This window comes from Camelus ferus, chromosome 2 (assembly GCF_009834535.1).
Source record: "Camelus ferus isolate YT-003-E chromosome 2, BCGSAC_Cfer_1.0, whole genome shotgun sequence".
In the NCBI taxonomy this organism is placed as follows: Eukaryota; Metazoa; Chordata; class Mammalia; order Artiodactyla; family Camelidae; genus Camelus; species Camelus ferus.
This window is the reverse complement of record NC_045697.1, coordinates 103,059,553-103,072,339: the sequence shown is the minus strand read 5'-3', so window position 1 is coordinate 103,072,339 and position 12,787 is coordinate 103,059,553. Positions and strand designations below refer to the sequence as shown.

Below are 12,787 nucleotides of genomic sequence, written 5' to 3'. Positions count from 1 at the left end.
AGTAAATTTCTGCAAATAAGCTGGTGAAAAAGTCACCAACACCCCATGGCACCAGCACCACTGGGAGGGACCAGATACCACCGACGATGCTCCACAAGGTCCTCCTCCCTCCCCTTCCGCTTTCTCGTCTCCGTATTCCCTCTGCTTGGCCTGTGCCTTAATCTCCGACAGCCGGGGACACAGTATAATTTCAAGCGATAATCTTCAGTTTTTTCATTCTTGGGCCCACTCAAGGTCTACCACTGCCCCAAAGCCTTCTGAAACAATCTCCTTGCCACCAACCTGTTCATCGGAGCCAATGGGCTCCAGAGGGGGTGGAGTGGCTGGATGGGAAATCACCAGATGATATTAATCGGACTTTTAATCTATCTCCTACCCTCACCTTAAATAGTTTAGGATTGAAAAGCAAAGAAAACAATGCAAAATAAACAGGCTTAACATTTTTAAAAAGCAATAGATGTACAAAAAAAGATGGTAATACCAAGCGTGTACGACTTTTCAATTTGAGGACACACCAGCTCTGCTGTCGAATTCAAATTTGCTTAAAAACACTTCAAGTGGCCCAATGAACACGGCAACCCACTCATTTTCCTTCTTGAAATGTTAACAGATGTCGAGTGTATTTGCTTAAGAGTACCCTTCGTGAGGTCTACTGGCACGACCTAATCATTTTTTGTTCTGAAGTACTTGCTTATTAACCTATAACTTGAAAAACATGAGGTCCTAATTAATCATTTAATTTGACAAACATTACACCATCAGAGAAGTCTAAAAAGGAAGGATAATGGTGTTTTGTCTTTGCTAAGTTAAATAAGCAGATGGTTTCTACTGCTTCTGTTGCAATCGCTTTGTTGGTAAAGTATATGTTTCTTGGGATTACATCACCACTCAAACAAATTTAATTAAGTGGTGGGTGGGGTGGGATCCCCCAGGAAATGTCTTTTCTGAGGTTGCCTTTATACAGGGTTTTCTCCTCGCGTGAAAACAGCAAATGCATGCAGCATGCTCTCTCTTTTTTATCAAGAGCAAAGGCTGCTAACAACTACGCCACTCCCAGGATGCAGCTGTTCCAAAACCTTTCAAAATAAGAAATGAAAACGTATTCAAGCATCTGTGCCGGACAAAGAAAACACAACACTGGGGTACTTGGCCGCGAGGTCTCCTTTCATTCAAAGCCATATCCTGAGTTTAGAGCACAGTGCCCTGGACCAGGGCTGGAAAGCTCGCTCCATGCCAGGTGAGCGGCTTCTCCTCGAAACCGGGATGACACAGCTGATCTGACCACAGCGCATCCCCCACATCCCAACCTACCTGGCATCTGAAAGGGGCTTCCTGGGTCTGAGCTGGTCGGAGAGTGAGGGTAGGTGCTGCTGCTGCTTCCAGGAGAGTTTGGGTAACTGCTGTTGGGAGAATGAGGAAACGGGTGGCTGTTGGGTTGCTGGAAGGAATCCGGGAAAGTGGCGTTGAGTGGCATGTGAGGCTCGTTTTGCCCTAAGTTACGGAACTGAGCTAGGAGGCTGTGCTGAGGATTGTATTCACTGTGTCTCGGAACCAGTACTGGAGGGAGAACTAGAAAAAGGGAAAGAAAAAAAAAAAAAAGAGGGACAAAAATGAGAATGATGCAAATCTTCAATGACATCACAAGAGAGCTGAAACATATCTGCAAGGAACAACAAATTATTTGAACCCCATCATGCCAACTCAAAAGCACAATTCAAATGAAAAGCCATTTTCCACCCAGGAACAAATGCAGAACAAACCAGTCTCCTTAGAATCACTGATGGCATATGCCTCAGGCCTGCACCACGGACATGCTGTCCAAGGAAAGTCTGCAAAATGTCTTCTTTCAGGTTGAAAATGTTAAGGTTCCCCCATTCTTAATTGTTTTCATTCACTAAAGACCAAAGCACAACTAAACATATATCACCATTGACAATTCCAGTTTATATCCCTGGCTGATAAGATTTTACATTTAAGAGTTAGTAATATTTATTGAATGATATGAATTATCCATCGTGAATGTTTTAAATGGACACATTAGCTCACTTTAAACCAAAAGAAGTAAATAAAGCTGAGAGGGCAAATACAGTGAGTAGTATAAAATCCAGATGCCAGCAAAGACCGTTAATTAGACAAAATACGACGTTTCGTGGGACAGACTTCCCATATTGTGTCTTAGTAGTCACATTTTATTTTTTTCTCTGTTGATCTTACTGTATTTACCCACTTCTCAGTAGTCCTGATCACAAACTGATAGAGGAAGAAACAGGTCATGTCATCCACATTTTGCTAACTGAATACTCAAGGTATAACCGCCAAGAAATGTATGCAAAGGAAATAAACAAGTCAAGCCATTCCCAAAAGCTCCGCCTGTTATGAACCTAAGGAGTTAGTAATTCGCGTGGTCCTTAACCTCCAGAAACCACCAGAAGCAAAACCACTACAAATGCAATGACAGATGAAGGGAAGGACTGGCCACCAGGGTTGGATCTTAAGCTCCTTGCCAGGGTCACCAGATTCCTACCCCCACCCTCCAATAATAAAGGTCCTCGGAATCCCTACAGCTCTTGTGGCCTTGGCTGAAAGGAGGAAAACACCCCATTTGGTAAACTGCATGGGAAGCGAAGAGGAGATTTAAAATCTGTTGCTGTTAGGAGTTAGGACTCAGAATGTATTTTCCCAAAGAAACCATATTTAGTGGCATTAGGAATTAAGTAGATTTTTGAGGGCTTCCCAGGGAATCCATCCATGACTTGCATCATTTCTGTAGGAAAAAGTGCTCTTAACACTTGGATTATCACTAACTCACGAGCTGAAAATCGTTTCCCTTAAGTAAAAATAGGTTTTTGAAGGTATTAAAATCGGAAATTTCTATATAATCCTGTAGCAGTCAGATTTGTTGATTTCCCTACTGGATCCCTTAGAAACAAATCTTTTTAGGGTAACAAACATTTTTTTTCTTTTTCACACAGTGATGGACTCTGTCCATATCAAGTCATCAAAAGCATAATTCCTCCTTCTACCTTTCCACAGTCATTGGAAATGTAAGCTACTTTGTTTTGTTAAAGATAATGTTCCTAATCGTCACAAAGGCTCCCCCAACACCAAAAGAAATCTATATTCCAAAAAAAAACACGTGCTCTGAAACAGCACAACATCTTTAAATTACCTATGTAATCAAACATTCTCTTTTTCTTTTAGCTGCTGCAGTTTGAGTTACCACTTTCCAACTTGCCTTTTATGGTCAAGTTAATGCCTCCATTCTGATTCCTCCTTTAAAAGGTGGAAAACACTGGCCTCTAAACCCCTCCCACCAACTGCAGCGCCAGACAGCAACTTAAATCAGTTCTCCATCTCTCTTCTCTGTCTCTTTCCCTCCCCCTCCCCTTACTGGAGCCCCTGTTGTAGCAACTGGACTTCTTTTCCCACTGCCTGCAGATGACAGCGGCAGCAGAAGACAAAGTATTTCTGCATCTCCAGTTGGCACTCTTTACACGGGCTCCTGTGTAGTTGCTGACTGACGTGCAGTGGTCTGGCCCTGAAGCACTGGGCTGCCCTTAGTGAACGCCATGGGTGAGATCAGTCAGCTTTTGTGCATGACCTGGAAAGTGACCACCAACAGCGCTCTCCAGAGGAACTCTACAAGATCAAGACCTTTCTCCTGCCCTCTGATTATTCAGATGAGATGGTTTTGCCACTGCTGATATAGGTACAGGTCTATTTTAATGAACGTCAAAAGGGTGCTGAGGTATCACACATCTATAATAAAACGCACAAATCTTCACATAAATGGGACTGTATACATTTCGTGCCTGGTTTCTTCAGTTCAACATCATGTCTGTGAAATTCACCCATTGTTGTGTGTGTCTCGTTGTATGTATACATTACAACTGATTTACTCAGTACCCCTGTCTTCCTCAGAGTATAATCAATTTCATTGTTTTCTGGTTTATCCTTCCTTGTTTCTTCTTGAAGAAATTAAGCAGATAACTGTGTGCTTTCTAATTTCATCTTTATTACTAAAAAGAAAGGCAGCCTACTAAACAGACTTTTGCACATGGCTTTTTTCACTACAACCCAGAATTAACTTCATATTAGCTTACTGAGATCTTCCTTATTTGTTTTCACAGCTACTAGCACCACAGTTTATTCAACCAATCTACAATGTCTGGGCATTTAGGCAGTTTACAAATACTTCATTATTACATATGCAATGAATAACCCCGAGCATATACTGTAGTACTGTTAAAGGTGTACCTTCAGGGTAAATTCCTAGAAGTGGAAATACTGGGTGAAAGGGTAAATGCAGGTAGAATTTTGTTACTGTCAAGTACCCCTTCATAGGGGTTGCATGACACCAGCAACAAATTAGTGGCTTTTTCTCCACTGCCTCCAGAACAGACTATTTTGCCAAGTTTTTAAATTTTTTTGGACAATCTGATGGGTGAGAAGTGGTAGGGATTTTGGTGCAATTTTCATTTACATTTCTATTACGGTGAAAGTTGATCATCTTTGTGTGGATTTCAGAAGACATAATTTTACTTTTGGTGAATTGTCTCCTTGTGCCTTTTGCCCATTTTTGGACTTATCCAATTTTGACAAGAATAGATATATTAGAGACATCAGCCGATGATATGTATGTTACAAATATTTTATCACAATCTGTTCATTTGTCTTTTGACTTTGCTTATGTGCAAGTTTATTTCTTATTTTTCAGTAGTCAAGTTTATCAATATTTTCCTTTATTGCATATGGATTTCGAGTCAGAGAAAGCCTCCTTTTAAACCCAGATTGCAAGGAGGAATTCATCCATGCATTCTTCCAGTGCATGTACAGTTTCATAATTTATTTAAATCTCAGATCCATTTGGAGTTCAGTTTATTTATGGCAGGAGAAACAGATCTAATTTTATCTTTCTCCAAATGGTTAGCCAGTTGCCCCAATTCTATTTATTAAAAAGTCCATCTCTGCCTTAGTGATTGGAGATACCACCTTTCTCGTAAACTTCCATATATGTTAGGGTCTGTTTCCAGACATTCCACACCCCATTCCACTCTAGTCTGTGCCCCAGTACCACTGCCTTAATTACAGAGACTTTACAGTACGTGTTAATATCTGCAGGGCTAGTCCCCTCTCACAGTTTTTTTTCAGTGTCTTGCTTGTGTGCTTACTTTTCCACATGAACTTTTGTTACTGCCTTGTAGACCTTCAGAAAAAAAAATTATTGGCACTTTTATTGGGATCACATTATATTTATACATTAACTTAGTAAGAATTAATAGCTTGACGATGTTGAAGTACTCTATTCAACACCTGGGAAGGTCTGTTCAAGTCCACTTCTGCGTCTTTCAGGGCTGTTCCATAGCTGCTGTCTATTAGTGTGCTCAGCCTGCCCGTGACAAAATACCACTGACTGGGCGGCTTAACCAACAGAAATTTATTTACTCAAAGTTCTAGTGGCCGGAAGTCTGAGATCAAGGCGTTGGCAGGTTGGTTTCCCCTGAGCCCTCTCTTCCTGGCTTGCGGACATACGGCCACTTTCTGGCTGTGTCCTCCCATGGCTTATTTCCCTGGTGTCTCTCTGTATGTATCAATCTCCTCTTTTTACAAGGACACCAAACAGTTTGGGGCCCACCCCAATGGCCTCATTTTAACTTTTTAAAGGCCCTATCTCCAAATACAATCACATTCTTAAGTATTTACGATTAGGGCTTCAATATATAAGTTGGGGGGGGGAGACACAATTCTATCTATAAGCATGCATTAGGTTTTAAACATTTCTTATTAAATTTATGAAGAATCTTATCTTTTCTGTTGCTATTTTAAATGGAACTTTTGCTTCCATTGTATCTTTTAACTGGTAATTATTTATACATATGGTTATTGGTATTTCCATGATATCTTATATACTACTTCCTGGCTGAATTCTTTTGTTTTCTGAGTTATTTTTATCATTGGCTCATTATGAAGTTAGTTCTCCAGCAAATGGTCATGTTTCCAACAAAAAGATAATTTTACGTTTTCCTTTCCAGTTGTTTCCTCTTGACTAATTGCACTGGTCAACAGCGCCAATACAACATAAAAAGTAGTAGAGACAGTGAACTTCTATGACTTCTTCTTGATCTTGGTGAGAATGCCTCTAGCATTTCCCTATTAAGTAGGATGCTGACTTTAGGACTGACATATATGTACCCATTCCTATGGTTAAGAGGTTTTATTAGGAATAGGTGTTCAAATCTCGTCAGAGAATTTTTCAGGATTTCTAAAGATACTACGATTTTTCTTCTTACACCTATTAATGTAAATTATCCTTGCATTCCTGGCATTAAAAACCCTGCTTGGTCACGATGTATTATTTCCTTAAAATGGGGTGTTAAAGTCTAATAACTTGATTTTTGTTTCGGATCTTTGCATTAACATCCATTCAGTGACAATGGTCTGTAAGTTTCTTTGTGTGTGCTATCCCTAGCAGGGTTCGGTGTCAGTGTTACACTTGCTTCGTAAGTGCTCGTGTGCTCAGAAATAGTTCAAGTTTCTAAATGCCTGGTAGGTCTCCCCACTCTTAAACTCTGGGATTAGTGCTTTCCTGAGGAGTAGTTCCTTGAAACTTTGTCCTATGTAAATACATTTAAGCTTCTTAAGTCTACAGAGGGTATTCTGGTAAATTGTATTTCCTCCTAGAAAATTACCCATTTCATCTAGGTTTTCAAGTTTACTGGCATAAAGGAATGCAAAGTAATCTTAAAATAAAATTTTCTATTCTCTGTATCAATAGCTGTTTCTCTCATTTCTTATTTTTTATACTTGTGCTTTCTTCTTGTAACACCTTTTTTTCCTTTATTAAACTATAGGGTTTTTTGTTTTATTTTGTTTGCTTTTATTTTTTTTTTTTAAAAATAGGATTTGGATTTGTTAATTTGATCTGACTTTTTACTATCTCATTGTTTTTTGGTTTAATCTCTATTGTCTTTTTCCTTATACTTTTCTGGCTTACTTTGATGTTTTTCCCCTAGCCTCCTGATTGGGAATTTAAATTTTTCTTCTCTCATTTTTACTGATATAAGTGTTCAAGGCTATGAGTTTTCCTCTGAGGACTGGTTTAAATGGATACCACAGGTTCTAATATGTAGCTGTTTGACCATTATTTTCTAGAAACTACATAATTTTCTTTGTATTTTCCTATTTGCTTCTGGGTCACTTAATAGAATAGTTTTAAAATTCCCAGATAGGAGAGATTATTTGCTTCAAATTTCCAGGCTTCTGGAATTATGATAAGATTTTGGGGGGTTAGGTTAGGTTTATTTATTTTTAGAGGAGGTACCGGGGACTGAATCCGGGACCTTGTGCATGTTAAGCATGTCCTCTACCACTTGAGCTATACCCTCCCTACCACAGTAATAAGAATTTTGATCACAGTACTTCTAACTTACGGAACTTGATATTTTCTTTGCAACCTACTATATGATACATTTTTGCGAGTGTTCCTGGTACACCTGAGAAGGGACATTTTCTATCATTAGGATGCAGTGTTCAATGTTTCCATAGAAGTTACCTAATTAACAATGTTGCTTAAGTCTCCTACATCAGGAAGTCAGTGAGCTTTTTCTGTAAAGGGTAAGAGAGTAAATATTTTAGGTTTTGTGGACCACAGGGCCTCTGTCACAACTATTCAACTCTGCTGTTACAGTAAGAAAGCCATAGACAATATGGAAAGGAATGTGGCTGCGCTAAACAAGTACCAGACTGGATTTGGCCTGCAGGCAGTTCCCCAACCTCCAGCTGATATGATTACTTACGTTTTTTTCCCCACATGACCTGCCTTGCATTCAGACTGGTGTATTACAGTTCCTATTACTGACGTGTTTCTAGTTGTTGGCCCTGCCATATCCTGCTTCACACAGGAGGCTGCTGTGATGCTCGGCGCACACACGTTCACTTTCAAGTGCCCTCTGCGTCAGTGCTTTCTGGTCGTCTGAATTCTGTTTTGTGTGACATCAGAATCACAAGTCCCCACTTCTTGTTGTTTACAGGGTGCCTGATACCCCTTTGCCAATTCCTTGATTTTTAGCTTTTTAATCACTTTTTTTTTTGAGGGGTGGGTCTCTTCAACATATCATAGAGTTTTGCTTTATGAACCAACTTGAAAATCTTTTAATTTTAATAGGTGATTTACTAATATGGCTGATGTTTGGCCTCAACTCTGTCATGTTATTTTATATCATACTTACTGTATTATATTTACTATATTTCTCTCTGTGATGTAATCCTTTGTCTTCTATATTTTTTTTAAAGGAAACTCTAAAGATAGTTTTATATTGCTGCTCTGTGGTTATTTTTCTATTTGTATCTTTTAATGTCTTCAATCTCCATTTTTTTTCTTACTTCATCTTATACTGTCTAGTTGGTCAGTTTTTTTTTTTTTTTTAATGGAGATACTGGGGATTAAACCCAGGACCTTGTGTATGCTAAGTATGTGTTCTACCACTGAGCTATACCCTCCTGCCTCTCACTGTCAGTCTTAAATGATATCTTAACTCCCATCTATCATCTATACAATTGATCTTACTCTCCTCTTCTTATTCTTCTATTCCATTTTCATAGTTGCACTCTTTCTACTTTGTCAGAACAGCTACAGATTATATACTTTTCTTGCATCCATATCACCACTCATATTTTAGCCTTATCTCTATTATTAAATATATTAATTGCTCACCACATGTCCTTGTGCCAAATTTTCCCATCATATCTTAGTTGAATGAAGTGACCCCAGCAGACTCCTCAGGAAGAGCTCATTGTTACAGTATTCTCCGACTTCATGCACATTTAAAACTTTATCTATAGCCCTGATGCTTGAAGGAGAGCTTGGCTTGTCCTTGGTTTCCTGAAGTTTCTTAAATGCCTTCTCACTGCTGCCTGTTTTTAGATGATGCTTTTGAGAAATCTGATTTTAGCTTACTTTCTTTGCCTTTACAAGCCATGTGCTCTTTTTGCCCGGAAGCCCTGAGGACTTCTGACTGTAAAGTATAATAGTTTTACTAGGATATATCTCAAAGGTGATCATGCTAGGTGAGTTTTCCTAAGTATATGCTGAGTTCTTTCACTATGTATTTAGGTTTTCTCTAATTTCTGAAATTTTCTTGAACTAAAAGTTTTAAATACTAGTCCTGTTCTACCGTCTCTGGTTACTTCAGAGCTCCAATTATACATATGCTGGATCTTCTTTGTGGGCCGTTCCAATCACTTTCTCTCAAACTTTACCTCTTTTTAAAATTTCTTATTCATTCCTTTAGTTGTTTTCCTGCCATCCTTCAATGAACCTTATTACAGTTTAATATAAATCTATTCTCCCTTTGGCACACTGCAATTTATTCCTCACTTATGAAATGTTTTTCTTTTAAACTTACTGAATTCCATCAATTCTCTTTGATTTTCCAATTTTTGTCTATTTCTGTACTTAGTTTCTGAATTTCTGATGTTCCCCCCACAAATGCTTGTTAGAGGATAGATACTTGATTTATTTTGAAGTGTTATCTTACACTTAACACATTCAAGCCACAGACTCAAAAGAAACATTTGCAATCACATATCTGATAAAGGACTTGTGTTCTGAATACATAAAGAACTCATTAATAAAAACCCAAATAATCCAGTTAAAAATTAGACAAAGGATGTGAAAAGACTCTTCACTAAAGAAGATGGATTTTAAAAACATTATGTTTACTGAAATAAGCCAGACACAGAAGTACAAATATTTTGATCCTACTTATATGAGGTACTTAGAATAGCCAGATTCACAGATAAAAAGTAAAACAGAGGTTACCAGGGGCTGGAGGAAATAGAAGAGGTGAAGTTATTTAATGGGTATACCAAGTTTTTGTTGGGGATGATGGGAAAGATTTGGGCATGGATAGTGGTAATAGCTGTAAAACACTATAAATGCATTTAATGCCATGTAAGTGTATACTTACAAATGGTTAAAACAGTAAGTATTATGTTAAGTATATTTTACCACAATAAAAATTTCTTTAATTAGAAGTATTGGCAACAGGGACTCTTGTATATTGCTGGCTGGAATGTAAAACAGCACAATCACTTTGGACAATATTTTGGCAGTTTCTTATAAATCGAATGTGCACTTAACCGTATGACCCAGCCGTTCTCTTCTAGGTATTTACCCACAAGAAATGAAAACATCTATCTACATAGACATGTATATTTTACTTGAGATAGCCGAAAACTGGAAACAAACCAAATGTCCATCAACAAATGAATGAATGAACAAACTATGGTATAGCCACACAATGGAATACTACTCAGTAATAAAAAAGGAATGAAATACTGATTCACGCATAACATGGATGAACCTCAAAAGAACACACTGAAAGAGTATATACTGTATCATCTCATGCATCTAAAATCTACCTTAGTTCTAGAGTCTAGTTTTATATCTTATTTGCCTCCCTTCTTGCTGTTAACAGAGAGCATTTGAACCACTGGTTGCTGCTATTATTAGAGGGTTAAACTGAACTTTAGGTAAACCTGACAGAAAAGTCCTCTCTCACGAGTGTATAGGAGGATATCCATTTATTTTTGCCCTTGCAGTTCTACTGATTAACTTTGAATGGCCCGTTGAAGACACTGATGTCTTCAGTGTCATCACCACTTAAGCATGAGAATTCCTTGCAGCTCTTTACCTTTGGTACCTTCAGTTGGTTTTCACTGCAGGAGCTGGTGTGTCTGTCATAGAGAACTAGAATTTCTTTCCTGGATGTGGATTCTGAATTGGGAGATGTGCATTTTATAGCTCCAGTAGTAGAACAGTATCATGAAACTGTTTTAATTGGGAATATAGTACTATTGAGAGCTCAGAGTAAGAGGTTCCCAAATCTTGAAGATGGATTTAGAAAAGGAATTGATAACAGAACATTTTAGTCATTTTTTTAAATCGGCAAAAGATGACTTTAAATTGCCCCTTCACATTTATTTTTTGAAGAGCTTTACTGAGGAATAATCAGCTTAAAATAAACTGCATATGTTTAAAATGTACAATGTGATTAGTTTTGACATATACACGTGAAAGCATCACCACAATCAAGATGATGAACATACTCGTCATGCGTAAAAGTTTACTCCTCAACTCTGCCGTCTCTCCCCAAGAGAGACTGCTTCGCTGCCCTCCTCCCCGGGCCGCTACTGATCTGCTTCCTGTCACCATACATTGGTTTTCATATTCTAGATTTATGAAGAGACATAGAGGAACCTTAAATGTATGTCGCTAAGGGAAAGAAGTCAACTGCAAAGGCTCCTTATTGTATGATCCCAAGTCTATGAGATTCTGGAAAAAGCAAACTATGGAGACAGTGAAGATCAGTGGTTGCCAGGGACTCGGGGAGAAAGGAATAAACAGGTGGAGCACAGAGGATTTTTAGGGCAGTGAACTTATTCTGTATGACACTATAATGGTGACTGCATGTCACCACACATTTGTCAAAAACCCATAGAATGGGTAACACCAAGAGTGAATCCTACTGTCAACGATGGACTTTGGTTAATAGTAATGTATCAGTATTGACTGGCTCGTTGATTATAATGATGTCCCACACTAATGCAAGGCGTTAATAATCAAGGAAACTCTGTGCAGGGAGAGGGAGGATATGGGAAGTCTTTGAACTATCCAATTTATCTGTAAACTTAACATTACTTAAAAAATAAAAAGCAATTTAAAAAAATAAATAAAATCAGACTGTGTTGTGTTATTCCTGTATTCTAGGAGTTCTAACTTAGATTTAAAAAACAAACAAAAAACAAACCCTGAGCTGGTGTTACATCACCTTTTCAGATATATTCTGGGGGAAAGGAAAAAAAAAGCCTTCTAGGTAATTTCACTACACCTCCCTCCACCCGCTTGAATATCTCTAATAATTGCTGTATGTCTTGAAAAGGAGGAAGCATTTTCCTGTCTTTTCCTGACCCCCCCACGAGGAAAAAAAGTCAGACTATTGCTTTTCATTAGTGATGTATACCTCTGCTTTTCAAAGTACTTATGCATCTCTTTCTGTTAAAATAAATAAATAAATAAAATCCCTTTTCCAGTTAACAGGGAAACCAAACTAAGAACATTTCAGGAGGCATTTGTGATTCTGGTACTGGGCTCACTTCTGTGTTACCAAGACACAGGAAAAGGAATGAAAAAGAAACAGCTAAAATTGGAAAGAGGGGCTGAGTTCTGGAGAGCATCCATGTACACCCTCTAGATGTGTGAACTTTTTCAAGATTCTGAAGTATTGTTTAAAATTCTCTCATCAAGTCATCCGTGTCGAGCAGTCTAGTGACCAGACTAAGGCTGACAAGGTTGTGATCTGCCCAATGTTAGTGGACAAGCTTATTTTTTTTTCTTTAAAAACCACACAAGAGAGTTCTGATAACAAAGCTGCCAGGCTGGTGCCTATGTCCGCCCACACAGACATAATGGCAAATAAGCTGGCTGCTACCCAGCCATACATAAAGGCCCTTTCGTTCCAAAGACTTGAAAAACGAATTTAGGTGACGGTCAGGACGCCTCAGTTCTAGCCCTGGCTATGGTAACTGTTACTTTTGTGAATTTGAGCAAGTTACTTAGTTTCTCTGGGTCTCGATTTCCTCACTGCAAAGAGCAAAGGGATCTGAATTCCAAGGGGCCTTCTTGCCCTAAATTGTGCGAGTCTGCTGACTGCTGCTTTGGGGACATCTTGGGCAGCCTGGTACACAGAGTTCAGGGCCAGAGCACACGTCAGTCGGTGCTCAGGAT

General features: G+C 38.6%; 1 protein-coding gene across 4 annotated transcripts in view; it reads right to left on the bottom strand.

Moving 5' to 3' along the window:
• The window catches only part of SMAD1 (SMAD family member 1), a 67,442-nt gene that overhangs the window by 15,162 nt on the left and 39,493 nt on the right, over positions 1-12,787 (bottom strand). For all 4 annotated transcript variants that reach the window (XM_032464300.1, XM_032464320.1, XM_032464310.1 and 1 more), the window contains exon 3: positions 1,312-1,569. In XM_032464300.1, coding sequence (XP_032320191.1) covers positions 1,312-1,569 — 258 coding nt within the window. The remainder of the gene's footprint in view (positions 1-1,311; positions 1,570-12,787) is intronic.